This window comes from Megalops cyprinoides, chromosome 15, assembly GCF_013368585.1.
Source record: "Megalops cyprinoides isolate fMegCyp1 chromosome 15, fMegCyp1.pri, whole genome shotgun sequence".
Lineage (NCBI taxonomy): Eukaryota > Metazoa > Chordata > Actinopteri > Elopiformes > Megalopidae > Megalops > Megalops cyprinoides.
Window position 1 is genome coordinate 103,783 of NC_050597.1, and position 19,009 is coordinate 122,791.

Below are 19,009 nucleotides of genomic sequence, written 5' to 3' on the forward strand. Positions count from 1 at the left end.
GCGTTATAATGATATAACCAATGTGCTTTCCGGACAAATACCATTTCCCTTACGGTATATGAGCGCTGGTTTTAGCTAAGGGTGTGTATTGTAGCGTTTAGCTTTTGAGATTAATCTAAGTGATGTCTCGGGTTCTTAAACTCTCCTAATTCCTTTTAATGCCTGGTGAATGGGAGAGAGGCCCTATTATTATCAAAATCCACCATGTCTAAAAATAATTACAGTCATCACACCTAAAAGAAATCCGAATATGACCTTAATCTTGATTAAGATAGCTAGCTAACTGATCAGCTGTCAAAACGCAACCGGTTTCATGGGCTGCTTGCCAGCTAGCTAACGGTACTATTAACTTCATCTGAGGAGAGAGCAGACTTTCATCTGCTATTCAACTGACTTACCCTCATGCTGCAGGTGTTTTCTTTCAAGGTATCTTCAGCTTCAGATTTTGGTTGCCTAAGACTTCCCCACACAAAATATATTGCAGACATTCCTCATTGTTTCTATGAGTTTTAATAAAACCAAACGAAAAGAAATTATTTTCATCCTTATATTTGTGTTTTGAAAGGATAGGGACTGAAGTCTGACAGGAGACTTGGCTAACTGGCTATTGTCCTAATGAATGGGATGCACCACTGTAGCAAACAAGCACAGACACACAGATAAACACACACATGCACACATACACATCTACAATATATAAAATCAAACATATAAATTCTGATTGCAGGTGGTCTGTGAAATGCAGGAGAAGTTAAGGGTGCGAAGTGAGCCTCTTTTTGAGGAGAGCAGACAGCTTCCATTCCGCTGCCCGCGATGTGGGGAGCGAGAGAGGTTCCGCAGTCTGTTGTCCCTGAGGGCTCATCTCGACTACCACCACACCTACAGCACTGTGCACAACCTCAGCCTGGCCACCAGGGGGCGTCCTGTAAACGTGCTGCTGGACCACAGGAAGGCCCAGGATGCCAGCAGCACTGAGAGGTGTAAAAGTTCATCAGTGGTGAAGTGCTGCTCAGTGGACTGCCTGGGGAGGTGGAACCTGAAACACACAGGGGTAGGCCTGTCACTGTGCCCCAGCAATGAGGTGTCAGAGGACCTCCCAGACAGAGGGGGTGCTACTGAGCCGCCCAGCAGTAGAGGAGTGGACACAGTCCCTGTGCAGGCCCAACTCAGGCGCAGGGTGGAGGACATGCTGAGGGCAGCTGACAGCAGCGTGGAGCGGAGGCTGCAGCAGCGAGTGCAGTCCCAGCACCGGGTTCAGCAGCAGAGGGGGCCATGCGAGGGGGAGAGGGGGCCGTGCGAGAGGGAGAGGGAGAGGGGGCCGTGCGAGAGGGAGAGGGAGAGGGGGCCGTGCGAGAGGGAGAGGGAGAGGGGGCCGTGCGTGAGGGAGAGGGAGAGGGGGCCGTGCGAGAGGGAGAGGGAGAGGGGGGCGTGCGAGAGGGAGAGGGGGCCGTGCACGAGAGAGAGGGGGGCGTGCGAGAGGGAGAGGGGGGCGTGCGAGAGGGAGAGGGGGCCGTGCGAGAGGGAGAGGGGGGCGTGCGAGAGGGAGAGGGGGGCATGTGAGAGGGAGAAGGCTCTCAGCAGGCAGGTGGACACGGCCGTCATTGTGATCGCCACCCTGCGCGGGCAGCTTTCAGAGTCGCACCTGGAGCTGGAGAGGAAGGAGCGGTGAGTCTCACACCTCCTGTTCAACCGCCTCGGCTTTGCTGCTACAGTGGTCTGTAATGACGAGGTGATCACGTCCTTTTATCTGTTTCTGTCTGTCTGCTTACCTGACTCTACATTTCTGTCGGTCTGCATGTTAAGACAACAGATACAATCCCTGCAGGGCAGTATACATTTGAATAGTCTTTACGTTGCATCACTGGCTGCGTTTTTACTTTCTGTTTCAGAGGAAAAGGTTCTTGTTCTTGTTCATGTTGACTCAATAAAACTGGTGTTTGACCTTCAGTTGGAAATGTCATTACATTACATTACAGTACAGGTATTTAGCAGACACTCTTGTCCAGAGGAGCATACATTGCTTACAAATTTAACAATGTTATCCATTTATACAGCTGGATATTTTACTGAGGCAATTCTGGGTTAAGTACCTTGCCCAGGGGTAAAGCAGCAGTGCCCCAGTGGGAAATTGAACCGGCAACCTTTTGGTTACAAGTCCTGTTCCTTACCACTATACTACACTGCTTCAGTCAGCCTGCTCCGCAGCTCTGTCCCGCAGCTCTGTCCCGCAGCTCTGTCCCGCAGCTCTGTCCCGCAGCTCCGTCCCGCAGCTCCGTCCCGCAGCTCCGTCCCGCAGCTCCGTCCCGCAGCTCCGTCCCGCAGCTCCGTCCCGCAGCTCCGTCCCGCAGCTCCGTCCCGCAGCTCTGTCCCGCAGCTCTGTCCTGCAGCTCTCTTTGCTGCCAGAGGGCTGGAAACGGAAAGCCTGTTTAACTAACAGGTTGAGAAGCCCCACACCTTCTCATCTGTCTTATTTTTTTCTCTGCATCTGCTCATTATTCATTGTCTCCAGGGAGATTGACAGTATTCACCACTTTCTGGAAGTGGCTGTTCAGCATGAAACATGTGGGAAACTTCATCTTCAAAACTTCATTGAGAACATCTTACAACGCATTGCTTCAGCTGAGACGCTTCTGGAATATTATCAAAGAGCCTCAAATCAGCCTAACTGTACAACCCACAGTGTAAGTAATCCAAAGCGGAATTTGATCAACCTTGTCTCCTGTAATATATGTTGTATTTTAGACTAGTGACTAGACTAGTCTGCACTTATTTATTGAAATTACTATTGAAATATATTATACTGTATTTTTTTCTTTTAGGCTCTGTTGAAATCTGTATTATAAATTTTGTACGTGGGTTGGATGATTTCATTTTGTAATTTTCTTATCTCATTTACAAATACAATTACAACAAATACTTACTAAAACAAGGTGATTCCCATCTGAGCTTCTTTTTAATGGGAACTGATCAGAAATGTCTGTGTTAAGCCAATGTGAATTTTCCACCTTTCCAGGTGTCACCAACAGCTGAGAATGGACCACAAAGAATGACCAAACGCAGGTGAGTCTAATGAAATTTCATATTGTCTGGAAAACCAATCTCAGCATTAACAGAGAGGTTGTTGTGTTGATATTTCCTAATGACTATAGATTATTTTTACTTCCAGAGTGAAGTCATAACTGCTTCAGAACCATCTAATGATATTCTCACATCAGTATATAATAAAATTCCCGTCTAATAGCAGGTATGTGCGGCAGAACAGCTGCACTCTCTGTATGTACAGGGATCCTATGTGTAATATGAGATGTAGATCTTTTGTCTGGGCGTGAGCGTGTGGCCGTGCGCTCAGTCTGACTCTTTACTCACAGGTCAGCAGAGCAGCCTGTGGCGTCTGCTTTTCCCAAATCCTCCACTAACCGCTGCAGACCTGAGCAGCAGTTCTGAGTGAGGACCCAGTGCAGACAGTCAGGCCGCTGTGAGGCCCACACACCAACAGCCTGTTCAGTCCTTTAAATTTAGAAGGTATACACCTGAAACCATCCACAATGCAAGCACAGAGCATATTAGCAGCACCACTGACTCTGATGGAAGGTTCATTTCCAAGAATTTGACTCTTAGCAAAGCGTCTTCAAAGATGGGAAAAACCATGAATGTAGCAAACTTTTAAACAGATTGTTTAGTTTAATTGCAGTCATCCAGTCAGCTAGAGTGGCCACTGTTACGACGCGGTTTCAGCGAAGGCTGTTTCTCATGCACCATATGGGGCAGGTTGCTGCTGTTTACTGCATCACCACCTTTGTTAGAAGTGCAGATGTTTGTGTCCTTTTGCAAGAGCTCAGTGTTGTGTATAAGTAACCATAGTACATCCATTGTTAAGTTGTTTCCGGTGTAATTTGTATTTGTTTGGTACTGTGTACAAAGTGGAAGGTTATGAAAGGGGAAAATACACTCTGAATTAATTATTATGAATAATTCAGTCATTATGGCTCTGTTTTTTTGCTGTCCGATCATAAGTATTAAGCAATAATGTGCTACATTATTAAATAATTATATTTCTGCCGCTTTCACACTGACCCTCTTCTGTGTCCAGTGCTGTGTGTTTAAATGATGATGAAGTCAGACCTCTCACTTATCATTAACTCACCCTGACCCTAATCATACCTCTCACTCATCATGAATTCACCCTAACCCTAGCCCTGACCCTAATCATACCTCTCACTCATCATGAATTCACCCTAACCCTAGCCCTGACCCTAATCATACCTCTCACTCATCATGAATTCACCCTAACCCTAGCCCTGACCCTAATCATACCTCTCATTATCATTAAGACAAATCCCTGTGTATACCAAACATCCTCAGAATGTGATACTGTAACATTAATTTCTTTTGTGGTATTTTTCTATGCTATATATTTCTGAGGGTTTTCGGATATCATTTCTGCAGGTGATCTGAAACATGTTTTAAAAAGCTGACAACATTAAATGTAGGCAGTGCAGCCAGGTATGCTGTCAGAGTGCATGCATTGCCTTTAGATGGTGAATATGAATATGTTATGAATAACTTGCACAAAGTGTGTTTTCCTTATAAAGTATTTTTTCAAAGTGAAATATCTGTTTGCACATAAATAAGGATAAAATCCTTAACACTGACAGGCAGGTGCAGAATGTAATTGTGTACATATCCTTGTGTAATGCCTGTAGAGGTATATTAATATTTTATGTTGTTGATATTCAGTCCTGTTGAATTCACATTTCAGTTTACATGGGTGACATGTCAGAGTAGTCATTTATGTGTGTGTCTCTGTAAAACACTGCAGAACGCAGCTGGAAGTTCTCAGACCTGTGCTGCACTGGATCACATCCATTAGAATAAAATGTTAAATAATTATTATGTCTTTTCTGTGCGTGAATCATTTTGTTTGAACATGAGTAATGCACACATTATTACCATTCCCTGACCCTGGTGGTGTGGGGAAAAATGCATCACTTTTCCAAACCATAATTTCAAAGCCGTCTCGGTATTCTGGGGTTAGCGTGCAAAGATCTCAGGCTGGTGCACTGAGCATCACCATGCTGTGGATGTCATACCTTGCATTGCTGCCCCCTGTGTAATTTTTTATGCCTGATCTCATAACACCCATATCAACAAATGCATATTTGCACTGTTAGAGTCATCATTTGTGTCATTTACACAGGGTAAGGTGACCCCAGTGCCCTTCCTGAAAGCTGTGTGCACAGATATGTTAGTCTGCAGGCGTTTTTGTGGAAGAATCAGCCTTTGTTAATCACTGATGGAGGAGGCTGAAATCACTGTGTCACAGCCATGTGAGGTAGGCTTTGCCTCATGAAACATTGAAAACCTTGAGCAACATTCAGGAAGCCCTCTATGTCCTCTGACTGTTCCGAGTTACTGCGCCTCTCACCTGTATTCCTACAGCAGAGAGCTAACAGCAGGGGGTGCTCCACTGATTCACTGAGTTTCTTAGTGCTTGAGCTGAATCGAGTAAACTTGTAAACAAGTAAACTGAATCCTTTGAGAAGCAGTGCCAATCAGAAGGCATATCCGACCAGCCAGCAACAGAGCCCTAGTTAGGGTCAGTAAGCTGTTGAAGCAGGGCGGGGAGGTGGTGAACCAAACCAGTCGAACTCATTAAGGAAAAAGCATTCATGTAATATAAGCCTTTCTTGATGGTTACTGGATAATTAGCATGTAGAGAGAGGAACTGAGACAACATTGCAAAGCTTTTTTTTTGCTCCCATTTCACCTGAAAGGCCTGTAATGGATCTCACTGGCTCCAAAATATCTGTCACAGTAAGTGAAAAGAAACATTGAATATTAGATATGAGATTCTGTATGCTGTCGGCTGTATGTCATCTCAATTCTAATCAGTTCAGAAAAGGTTGCTGGAGCCATCGTGGCTCGGCTCGACTGATGCTCTCAGAGAGCTTCTTGTAGAGACATGACTGTATGAGTGTTACTCATTATGCATGTTATGTATGTGTTTTTCTTAAGGCAATGGTGAAGAGATTCAAAATTATATGCAGCATTTTAATGACAATAGTTATTTGCAATAATTTCGTCTTCATGTCCTTTATAATGGGCGATATCTGTCCAGATCTGTAAAGACAACTAGTATGTTACCATAGTTAATTCAATGATGGCCTCTATCCACTAGATGGCAGTAATGGATAACGGCACACAGGCAAAAGGCTCATTTCAGAGGCAGCCACTTTGTCAGTTTGAGCATATTTTCACTGCAGTAATGTCTATAGTTTGCAGTACATTATACTGCATTTTTACCCAGAAATTTGTACTTCAGATGTTTAATATCTGTACTCATATGTTTAATAATTGGATCATTAGTATGCATTTTTTTCAAATTCAATTTGACATACAATACGGGAAAGCTAAAATAAATCATTAATCATAAATCCCGTCTCTGAGCCAGATGATCTGATTAACTGATAAAGTGTTGATTGATTGAACTCCTTAGAAACAATATAATTTTTGCAGAAAATGTCTGCATGTAAAATGACCTCTTGGATAACAAAATATTTGAGAGAAATAATTTGAGTAAAAGCTTTAAATTAAAAAGCTTACAGATGTATGTGTTTGTTTTGTCCTCCCCTTGTTAGCTGGATAGTGTTGTATAAATGCTATATTTTACTGGGCAGCATTTCCCCATTTCAATGTTCATTATTAGCAATTATGTCATAATTAATTGATGTATTTTGTAGACTTGATTGTAAATAGATGAGGAATCACACTCTGACATTGCACTTACTTACAAAACTTTTCTCAGACTTGCTGGCATTTTATTTACATTTATTTACACAGTGACAGGCCACACACTGGATTATTGTTAAATGTTGGGCTTTTTATTTTGTCTTACCTTTATCATCAGTTAGCTGAATGCATTGGCAGTACATAAAAGTAAGCATGGCATATTTCTGTGAGGTCCTGGGCATTGTGCATTGTATTACTGAGAAACATTCCAAGGAAAAAACTGTGTCCTTCGTCCTTTGCTCAAACAGAAGGTGTTATTCAGCATTGTGAGGAGCTGTGTGTTCTCAGGGAGCTCGGTGAGTCAGTCCCTCTTTCCTCTATTTCCCAGGGAAGGGTAAAAGGGGTCACAATGTTGGGATGAATGACGATGTTGTGGATGGAGAAACCGGCAGAAGCCTCCTGACTGTACAGGGAGCACTTTGCCCTGGTGAGATCTGTGGCAGGGATGCTGCTGCACTGACTGTGTTACGTCATGGGCTGGCCTTCACTCTCACACATAGCACACAATGGGCTGTGAGGAGAACATATCTGGGGATGCCAGTATATTCCAATATGCCAGAAGGGAGTCACTACTTACATTTACATTTGTTCATTTAGCAGACGCTTTTATCCAAAGCAACTTACATAGGTTACAGTTCTTTACAAGAACTGTTCTTTACAATGTTATCCATTTATACAGCTGGATTTTTACTGAGGCAATTGTGGGTTAAGTACCTTGCCCAAGGGTACAGCAGCAGTGTCCCAGCGGGGATCGAACCGGCAACCTTTTGGTTACGAGTTCTGCTCCTTAACCACTATGCTACACTGCCGCCCTACTTAACACAGATTCAGTTTGGAGTGATCTGAAAATAAACGTTCTTATCTAAGTAAGTGCCAATAGCTCAGAAAATGATGCATTTGTGTCGAGATATAAGCTCTCATTTGGCAGAAGTCCTCAGACGAGCCCACAGGAAGTTGACTGAGAAGTGGGAGGAGTCAGGAGCCCTGTCTGCCAGCGCGCTGTGGCAGGGACAGCCTGACCAAGAGGGGAACAGTGACAGTGCGTACTGATGGGATGCTATGAGCAGCCTCTACGCTTCAACCATCCCGCTCCAAGCCTGCTGATCCGTTGCCATGGAAACAGCCCTCTCATAAGGTGCGTCATCAAAATCTAAAAAGGAAAGAGGAAAAAGCCCACTGCCTCTCTCCTGGGGCCTGAAGAGGCTTGTAGTTAATGCTAATGCAGCTGACAGAAAAAGCAGGCGAACACACACATTCATCAATCAGCACCTCTGACAGTGACGGCTATCTGCTCTGAGAGCCACTTTACCCCGCAGAAAGGGCTCATCGTGGGCTGCATTCAGATGGACTGATGATAAGGAAATCAGAGTTTCCATGACGTGATCACTTACTACAGCACACAGTGATGACAGAAATTCAGCCCTTTCATCTGTCAACACAAAAGCCTCAATGCACAGAATGCGTCTCTACTGGTGTGAATGGACCTGCAAAATCATGCGAATGGCCATATCCCATCCACTCTGGTGCTGAGAGACGCTTCTTCAGATCTAATAATGTTTTTGGCAGGATTGGTGGGGTTGTCTGTGCTGTAGGTGTATGCGCTATGATCTATGATTTTCTTGCCTAACTCATTTCCACCGTAAGGTTTGGGGAGGGCTCCTCTGACCCACTGCACCCTCACGCAGGGCCTCAGCTGCACTGTGCTGTAATGATCAGCTGGCCTTTTCAGTCCTCTCTCTCCACAAACACACAGCACAGAGCTGCAGGCAGGATCCCCTCAACAAAACCTCTGTCTGGAAAAAGGCCACTTCAACAGAGCAGGAAACATCTGGCCCTCACGAAGGGAAAAATCCGTCATACCTCGTTAATACATTTCATATGTTACTGATCATTCCTTACTGAATATACAGTGCTGCAGCTCATTCACTGACAGTGAATTTCCCACTCCTACAGCTAGACTGACTGCACTATTGTGAGTTAAAAAATTTAAAATGACTTATTAAAAATGGGTCTTTGTAACCAGATGCAAAAAGTCAAGTTGTTGATGGCTGCTTAATTTTTAACCAACATAAATAGATCAGTGGTGAGTTTGATATTTTGTGAATAAGGTCCGTTAGATATTGTGTTTATCTAACTAAAGCTACATCATTCTTACTGCAAACAGCAGCAACAGAATACACCGATGAGCCACAACATTATGACCACCTGTCTAATATGCTGCTGGACCGTGTGCTGCCAAAACAGCGTCGACCTGCCGAGGCATGGACCCTACAAGACCCCTGAAGTTGTCCTGTGGTATCTGGCACCAAAACATTAGCAGCAGATCCTTCAAGTCCTGTAAGTTGTGAGGTGGAGCCGCCATGGATCGGACTTGTCAGTCCAGCACATCCCACAGATGCTCAATCAGATTGAGATCTGGAGAATTTGGAGGCCAGGGCAACACCTTGAACAGTTCATCATGTTCCTCAAACCATTCCTGAACAATGTGTGCAGTGTGGCAGGGCGCATTATCCTGCTGAAAGAGGCCACTGCCACCAGGGAATACCATTGCCATGAAGGGGTGTACCTGGTCTGCAACGATGTTTAGGTGGGTGGCACGTGTCAAATTGACGTCCACATGAATGGCCGGACCCAGGGTTTCCCAGCAGAACATTGCCCAGAGCATCACACTCCCTCCACCGGCTTGTCGTCTTCCCACAGTGAATCCTGGTGCCATCAGTTCCCCAGGTAAATGGCGCACACGTGCACAGCCATCCACGTGATCTAAAAGAAAACGGGACTCATCGGACCAGGCGACCTTCTTCCAATGCTCCAAGGTCCAGTTCCGACGCTCGCGTGCCCATTGTAGGTGCTTTCGACGGTGGACAGGGGTCATCATGGGCACTCTGACTGGTCTGCAGCTACGCAGCCCCATACACAGCAGGGTGCGATGCACTGTGTGTTGTGACACATTCCTCCCTTAACCATCATTAAAATTTTCTGTGACGTGTGCCACAGTAGACCTTCTGTCGGTTTGGACCAGACAGGACAGCCTTCGTTGCCCTCGCACATCGATGAGCCTTGGGCGCCCAACACCCTGTCTCCGGTGTATGGTTTGTCCCTCCCCGGACCACTGTCGGTAAGTACTCACCACTGCTGACTGGGAGCACCCCACAAGCCTTGCCATTTCAGAGATGCTCTGACCCAGTCGTCTGCCCATAACAATTTGGCCCTTGTCAAAGTCACTCAGGTCTTTACTCCTGCCCATTTCTCCTGCATCCAACACTGACTACGGGAACTGATTGTTTGCTTGCCATCTGATCTACCCAGACCTTGACATGTGCCCTTGTTTGGAGAAGATCAACGTTATTCGGTTTACCTGTGAGTGGTCATAATGTTTTGGCTCATTGGTGTATTTCTCTAGATTAGTTAGTTTCATTAGTTTTGTGCTTTGTAGATCTTGCTATAGCAAATGAAATGATTAAATTGATTGCTGGCAGCAAATGCAGTCAAACTCCATATTTGGTGCTCTAGTTCTGAGAATTCAAACACAGTTTTCCACCCTACCAGGAGAGCCTGATCTCTGAACCCTCTTCCTTCCCTGCTCTGTCTCTCTGTTTCACTATCAACATCAGCAGCAGCAGCAGCAGTAACAGCAGCAGCAGCAGTAACAGCAGTAGCAGCAGCAGTAACAGTAACAGCAGCAGCAGCAGTAACAGTAACAGCAGCAGCAGCAGCAGCAGTAACAGCAGCAGCAGTAGCAGCAGCAGTAACAGTAACAGCAGTAACAGTAACAGCAGCAGCAGTAACAGCAGCAGCAGTAGCAGCAGTAGCAGCAGCAGTAACAGTAACAGCAGTAACAGCAGCAGCAGTAGCAGCAGTAGCAGCAGCAGTAACAGTAACAGCAGCAGCAGCAGTAACAGCAGCAGCAATAACAGCAGCAGCAGCAGCAGCAGTAACAGTAACAGCAGCAGCAGTAACAGCAGCAGCAGCAGTAACAGCAGTAACAGAAGCAGCAGCAGCAGCAGTAACAGTAACAGCAGCAGCAGTAACAGCAGCAGCAGCAGCAGTAACAGTAACAGCAGCAGCAACAGCAACAGCAGTAACAGCAGTAGCAGCAGCAGCAGCAGCAGTAACAGCAGCAGCAGCAGCAGTAACAGTAACAGCAGCAGCAGCAGCAGTAACAGCAGCAGCAGCAGCAGCAGTAACAGCAACAGCAGCAGCAGCAGCAGCAGCAGCAACAGCAGTAACAGCAGCAGCAGCAGCAGCAGTAACAGTAACAGCAGCAGCAGTAACAGCAGCAGCAACAGCAGCAGCAACAGCAGCAGTAACAGTAACAGCAGCAGCAGTAACAGCAGCAGCAGCAGCAGCAGCAGCAACAGCAGCAGTAACAGCAGCAGCAGCAGCAGCAGCAGTAACAGTAACAGCAGCAGCAGTAACAGCAGCAGCAGCAGCAGCAGCAGTAACAGCAGCAGTAACAGCAGCAGCAGCAGCAGCAGCAGTAACAGTAACAGCAGCAGCAGCAGCAGTAACAGTAACAGCAGCAGCAGCAGCAGCAGCAGCAGCAACAGCAGCAGTAACAGCAGCAGCAGCAGCAGTAACAGTAACAGCAGCAGCAGCAGCAGTAACAGTAACAGCAACAGCAGCAGTAACAGCAGCAGCAGCAGCAGCAGTAACAGCAGCAGCAGCAGCAGTAACAGTAACAGCAGCAGCAGCAGCAGCAACAGCAGCAACAGCAGCAGCAGCAGTAACAGCAGCAGCAGCAGCAGTAACAGTAACAGCAGCAGCAGTAACAGCAGCAGCAGCAGCAGCAGCAGCAACAGCAGCAGTAACAGCAGCAGCAGCAGCAGCAGTAACAGTAACAGCAGCAGCAGCAGCAGCAACAGCAGCAGTAACAGCAGCAGCAGCAGCAGTAACAGCAGCAGCAGCAGTAGCAGCAGCAGCAGTAACAGCAGCAGCAGTAACAGTAACAGCAGCAGCAGCAGCAGCAGCAGTAACAGCAGCAGCAGCAGTAACAGCAGCAGCAGCAGTAACAGTAACAGTAACAGCAGCAGTAACAGCAGCAGCAGCAGTAACAGCAGTAACAGCAGTAACAGCAGCAGCAGCAGCAGTAACAGCAGCAGCAGCAGTAGCAGCAGCAGCAGTAACAGCAGCAGTAGCAGCAGCAGCAGTAACAGCAGCAGCAGCAGTAGCAGCAGCAGCAGCAGTAACAGCAGCAGCAGCAGCAGCAGCAGCAGCAGTAACAGTAACAGCAGTAGTAGCAGTGTCCCCACACTACTCTGTACTCCCCTCAGTTCCAGCAGAGATGCACTCTGTAAACATCAGCCTTGAGAACTGTCCTTTTGACCGTGTAAGTGGGGTGACATGCAGTCCATAATATGCAGTGTCCTATTCATGGGAACTGAGGATTAGTTCTAATGTAGGGTCAAAAGTCAAAGTTTGAAAATGAATCAGGCCCTCTGACAAACACTAGGAATGGCCCTATGGCTTGCTGGTTCGCAACAATCAAATTTTGTCTCTATTTGATCAGTAGATGAATACATATGGATGCAAAAGAAATTTCCCAGCATGCTTCAGCAGCTTACTTCTCTGTCTCTAAATGAATGAGGTATTAACGTCTGTCTGAAGCAGCCCCACCTCCACGGCTTTCAGTTCTTGTTGTTAATTATTCTATGAATATTGCAGTTCCAAAAAAATTTGGAAGAACTTTCAGATAATCCCTATGCAAATAACCAAATCAGGCCAAACAGTCTCGTCCACAACTATAAAACTGCTGCTCACTGCTTCCTCTCCAGGTCAGCTGCTCAGGTATCCCTCCTTCTCCCCATCTCCCCTTTCTTCTCCCTGATTATGATGTCCACACATGGGGTCAGCAGACTCCAAGCTCAATAAAGATACTGTTATAATCACATCACATGTAATCCTCCATGCTTTGGTTGTGTGGATGTTTATATCTGCTGAATCACATAAAATCTGATCACAGCAACTGCAATGCAATGTTAATGCATCTGAAGTCAAGGATGAATACCAACAGCCCTCACCAGAAACAGACCTGCTAAATCATTTCTAAGCTGAAAAAAACAAACAGCCCTTCCTAACAGCTGTGTGTTAATAAACAGCTGTTTGCAGAGGGCAGAGCTGAGAGGTCTGTGTGTAGGCCAATGGTGTTAATTGGTTGCATGTAGTGTGGACCTGTGGGTCCCGGATCAGCCTCCGCCCAGCAGTCAGTAACCACAGTCTGCTGGAGCACCAAAGACAAGAACAGTAAAACAGTAAGTCATGTTAACCTCTGAAAGAAAGTCCTAAGTAATTAACACTGTGGAAGTTTGTCTCCAGGATCATTAGACTGCTGATACCAATATTTATAGTGTATGAGCTTTTTGTTTATGTATTTTTTGTGCTCAGACCATTAATTTCCAGGAAAATACCACCCTGCAATGGCTCATTCAGATGCACATTCAATGCTGCCCTGTATAGAGCCATGATGGATACAGAAAGGCCAATGCTGTATTTATTAAAATCACAGAAAAGGCAAAATAGAGAGAGAACAAAAACATCCAGTCAGGCTTCATAATTAATTCAAGAGATTAGGACAAATTAGAGAAGCACCTTATCCACTGCTGACACTGTTCAGTTTAGGATTCCTTTATTGCTTAGCAAGTGCTCGTACCCAAACTGACTAACATACTGTAATATCCACCATGCCACACCAAATCACATTATAGACAGCATACAAGATTAGGGTAAAACATTGGATTTTATTTAACTGTACTACATTCAGGCAAGTAACTCTTTTAAATAAGTTCCCAAACTGGTCAAAGCCAGAAATGGTAAATGGCCAGGATGTCTTTTCAGCCTCATGAACAGAGATGAGACTTTGTATTCTCAGGGCTCCTCTGTGATGTGGAAATGCTGAGTGTGTCAGGGCTCAGGCACAGACTCAGACGCGGACCACGAATGATCTAATTCCAGGCGTTTATTAACAGAATCGTCAAACAAGCAGGCAGTCCAAAACAGGCAGGGTCAAAATACCAGGTAGACAGTCCAAGGGCAAAACAAGGATCAAAACAGCAACAGGCAGGGTCAAACCGTGAAGGCAGGCAGATCAGGCAATCAGGACAGAAGGGCAGGCAAAAACGATGTCAAGGAACAGACGAGGCAAAAACCAGAAAATCCAAACAGGGAACCACAGGCGGGACCGAGACAGGCAGAAACACTGAAACGATCTGGCAAACTAGACAGAGACAAGCAGGGTAGATATAGGTCTGGGCTGATGAGGTGATGGGAGGCAGGTGTGCAGGCAGGCGGGTGGAGACAATCAGGTGGGCGGAGACCGGGCAGGGAGCGGGGCGGGGCTAGAACACAAGGAAAACAAAAGCACATGGACAGGGAAAAACAAAAACACAACAGCTAGGGGACGGGAGCCCTGACAGAGTGTCTGCAGCACTTTGAGGGGAATATAGCATGTTTTCTTAGCTATTGCTATTTCCTGTGTGATGGGTTTGTGCTGAAAGGGGCCGTTCTGGGAGTGGGATCCCTGCAGCAGGAGCACCTCACACACAGCTCCTCACACAGCTCTCCACACTGTGCGTCTCCTCACACACAGCTCTCCACACTGTGTGTCTCCTCACACACAGCTCCTCACTGCATACTCTCCACACTGTGTGTCTCCTCACACACAGCTCCTCACATAGCTCTCCACACTGTGCGTCTCCTCACACACAGCTCTCCACACTGTGCATCTCCTCACACACAGCTCCTCACACACAGCTCTCCACACTGTGTGTCTCCTCACACACAGCTCTCCACACTGTGCGTCTCCTCACACACAGCTCTCCACACTGTGCGTCTCCTCACACACAGCTCCTCACACACAGCTCTCCACACTGTGCGTCTCCTCACACACAGCTCCTCACACACAGCTCTCCACACTGTGCGTCTCCTCACACACAGCTCCTCACACAGCTCTCCACACTGTGTGTCTCCTCACACACAGCTCCTCACACAGCTCTCCACACTGTGCGTCTCCTCACACACAGCTCCTCACACAGCTCTCCACACTGTGCGTCTCCTCACACACAGCTCCTCACTGCATACCCTCCATATCAGAACTGCACAATTACAACCATTTCCTGAATGATTCATTTACGATGTCATCCATTGTTTTCAAATTCACAAATATGTGTGACCAACTGTATGTGTAATTTTCTATTAAATGTACGTAATTGAATAGCCAGCGTGGCTAGGCATGGCGCAAGGCTTAGGCATGTTAATGTGCAAAAAAACAGAACAGCTTCTGAAAGGAAAGGGGTTTTTCGAAGCATGCCGACAAAAGGCAGAGAGTTCGTTCAGAAGGCCCCCTCCGCCAGAGTAAATAAACTTCCCAAATAAGGACCCTGTTTTAGCAGCCAAACCCATAGAGCTCTCAGACCCCGTCATGGTGCATGGCTCTAAGACGAGAAAACAAACAGAATTAGGCTGCACCTACAGGCCAGTGTCTCTGATGTCACTGTCTGCTGAACCCCAGGGACTGCGGGTCAGGCCAGCATCTCTGTTTGCTTGTAGTGGGTAAACACATTAAGAGCCTCCTGATAGGACGAGCTCTGCTGCTCAGCTCCAGGCAGAGCTGAATTAGGACATCTGCATTTGCATTTTTAAAATATTTTTCAGATGAGAAGGTCCAAGGCTGATGATATCTTTATCCCTATCCATCCATACAAGGAGTAAATGAAGATGAAACACAGATTGATAATGAGCACTGAGTGAACACCTTTCATATCAAGGCATACATTCACTCAGTGTCTGTTGGTTTCAAGCATAATTCTTACAGACTGTTGTAAAATTTTTAAACTAAACGGGGAAAGTTAAAAGTTATTCTGCGGCTGCCTGGCTGTTTAAAAAACTTGACAACCCCTCGGTTCCACTTCTGTCCCCATCCCCTAACACCTGCTACTTCTTGCATTTGTGTTCTATAGACTGTTGTATCATAGTGTACTTGGCTTTTGTTAGAGTGCACAGGTTAATTTGCGGTAGGGCTTGAATAATGTTATGCTCACACTCACTGGTTTGGGAGTGTTATTAGCTTGGTCTGACACTGTTGCTCATTTAAATTGAATGGTTACACTTACCTTCTATTGTGGTAGAAATTGCTCTGGATAAGAGCATCTGCTAAATGCATGTAATGTAATGTAATGTAGTGTAATTGTGTAAAAAGGCAGGTTGTTCCATGTGTGGATCACTGTGCTGCATGTGTGTGTGTACACACTCTGAGGGACAGCGGAAGAGTGTGGGGATTGTAGCTTCCCGACACGCTGCTGCTCCAGTGCTCAGTTTACTTGTGCAGGTGGAAGATGCAGGTGTTTGATTTACATTTAGGGGTGTGAACAGCGTTGTCATGGGTGACCCACAGACAGCACTAGAACCCCACACTGGTGTGACTAACATCGCCCACACCATGTCTGACGCATCATCACTGCTGTCTGTGGCTGTGAAATTCACTCATCATTGCTGTCTGTGGCTGTGAAATTCACTCATCATTGCTGTCTGTGGCTGTGAAATTCACTCATCACTGCAGTCTGTGGCTGTGAAATTCACTCATCACTGCAGTCTGTGGCTGTGAAATTCACTGTTCAGGTAGCATACACTCTTGTAGCAACTCACAAATTAATTTTAAAATCAATAAACAAATTCTGCACCACACCACTTAAGTATTAATTTCTTGGTAATTCAGGGTTATTTAACCCAGACTAAATGTTAAATCATTCATTGCTTTTTGAAAATGCAATAAATTGAAATATTTTGAAAGGAATGAGGCAGCAACACCAGCAGCTCCACCAAAGGCCTGGTCACCATGGAGATGTGATAGCGTGTGCAGTCCCAGAATGCCTCTTCTTCCTGTGTATACCCTGAGGACTCAGCGTAAGTTTGCTGCGCCTGTAGATCTTAGAAGGATATTTCCTCAGTATCAATAATAATCAAATAGACCATTGGAATGATCACAATTATCTGGAAACAAATACAGACAAATGTATTGAATAAATCAATGCATTTCATTAAAATCTGAGAGGTTGAAAAGTGTTTCTTCTATGAAACTATAAGATGTACGCATCTTATGTTGATTACGTTTCAGCAACACAGTGAAATTTTGGTAGAAGTGCAATAGATTATGGGCTGGTTGCTATGGCTTTAGCAGGAATTTAACAGTCCAGTCCATTAAACTTTCCCTTTCCCTTTTTCAAGAGTTTTAAATCCTTGCTAATGTTGTTGCCAATTCTCCATCTGCTCTAGATGTCCATTAGTCTATTCTGGACTTCCAAAAATACTGTGGAACTTTAATGCTGGTCGTTTCATTTTGTGAAAATACACTATATGGACAAAAGTATTTGGCCACACCTGTTTTTCAGGGTTTGGGCTAGGCCCCTTATCTCCAGTGAAGGGCAATCTTAATGCTTCAGCATACCAAGACATTTTGGACAATGCTATGCTTCCAACTTTGTGGCAACAGTTTGGGGAAGGCCCTTTTCTTTTCTAACATGACTGTGCCCCAGTGCACAAAGCAAGGACTATAAAGACACGGTTTCATGAGTTTGGTGTGGAAGAACTTGACTGGCCCACACAGAGCCCTGACCTCAACCCCATTGAGCACCTTTGGGATGAACTGGAACGGAGATTGCGAGCCAGGCCTTCTCATCCAACATCAGTGCCTGACCTCATAAATACTCTACAGCAGCGTTTCCCAACCCTGCTCCTGAAGGCACACCATCCTTCATATCTTCTATCTATCCCTGCTCTACCTACCTGACTGAACTCATCAGTGGCACTTTTGATTAGCTGAGCACACCTGATTTTGTCAAGCAGCAAGGATACATAGAAGATATGCAGGACAGTGTGCCTCCAGGAGCAGGGTTGGGAAACACGGCTCTACAGAATGAATGGGCACAAATTCCCACAGAAACACTCCAAAATCTTGTGGAAAGCCTTCCAAGAAGAGTGGAAGCTGTTATAGCTGCAAAAGGGGGACCAACTCCATATTAAAGTATACGTATTTGAATACAATGTCATTACGATGTAATGGTCAGGCGTCCGAATACTTTTGTCCATATAATGTATATCTCTCGTGTTAGTTTCTCATGTTCCGCATGTTATTTCTCTGTTTAGAAGCTGAAGGCAACAATGGATTTTTTTAATTCCTCAGCACAGCAATTTAATATAATGTAAATCATCTAGAGTTAATTTTAGTTTGAAAATATTTACAAAGCGCAATCATCAATCACACTGTATCCTAGCAGCACTTGTAGCTATGGTAACCAGCATTTGCCAGAACAAATCAGACAGGGGTCATGGGTTTCTATTCCAGCTTTCTGAGAATAATTATGAACAGTGTCACATATTATTGACCTAAGCTGTGTGATTATAGTACAGATGGCTACACTTGCTACTTGTGTTTTACATAAAAAAACAGAATGAATTATTCTGTTGATGTGTTACATCTACTTCCTACTAATTTTCTGAGTAGCAGCTCATCCAGACCCTGGAGTCTTTGTCAGCTGGTCAACTGCTGTTGTCATTTTCACTGGTGTGATATTAGAATTATTACAACAATATATACACATAACCCTTTAAACTGATATTCATATCGCTGCACAGCCCAAAGTCATATGTCATGGCCCTAAATAATGCATTTTATTCTGGAAAGTAGGAGGGTGTCAATGTAAGCCTCATCTTTTCATGCCAAACACCACACAGAGCAGCATTTCCATAACGCTCCATTTTCAGGTCTGACCATGAGATGCTTGCAGTTGTAGTTTAGATGTTGTTTAGAAATTAAAGCAAACTATTCAACTGAAACTGCTTGTTGCTACTTCCTTGAAGTCATTAAGGCTAGCCTTCATAAAGGAGGGGTGGTGGGTGCTGTATTTCTTGACCTGCGTAAGGCTTTTGATACAGTCAATCATTCAGTACTCTTTTCTAAGTTGTCTAAATTCAAACCGTTCCGTTGATGCATTAAATTGGATTCAGTCTTACTTACTTGACCGCTCTCAGTGCGTCTGGATAAAGGATAAAACATCATCTCTAAGAGCTTGCGTTATGGGAGTGCCGCAAGGTTCCATCTTAGGGCCATTGTTGTTCAGTGCATACATCCATGATCTTCCATCTGTGTGTGATGGTGTAGAGACCCTGATGTATGCAGACGACATGATCTTATATGCACATGGGAAAGACCCTGAGCAAGTTGCTGCCA

General features: G+C 45.3%; 1 protein-coding gene across 1 annotated transcript; it reads left to right on the plus strand.

Moving 5' to 3' along the window:
• The first annotated feature begins 344 nt into the window (after nucleotides 1-344).
• On the plus strand, nucleotides 345-4,845 carry LOC118790251 (protein ZNF365-like). The gene is made up of 6 exons (XM_036547156.1): nucleotides 345-426; nucleotides 728-1,297; nucleotides 1,517-1,665; nucleotides 2,510-2,681; nucleotides 3,014-3,060; nucleotides 3,369-4,845. Exons 1-6 carry the CDS (start codon nucleotides 403-405, stop codon nucleotides 3,442-3,444), a joined length of 1,038 nt encoding a protein of 345 aa, XP_036403049.1. The 5' UTR covers nucleotides 345-402; the 3' UTR covers nucleotides 3,445-4,845.
• The last annotated feature ends 14,164 nt before the right edge of the window (nucleotides 4,846-19,009 follow it).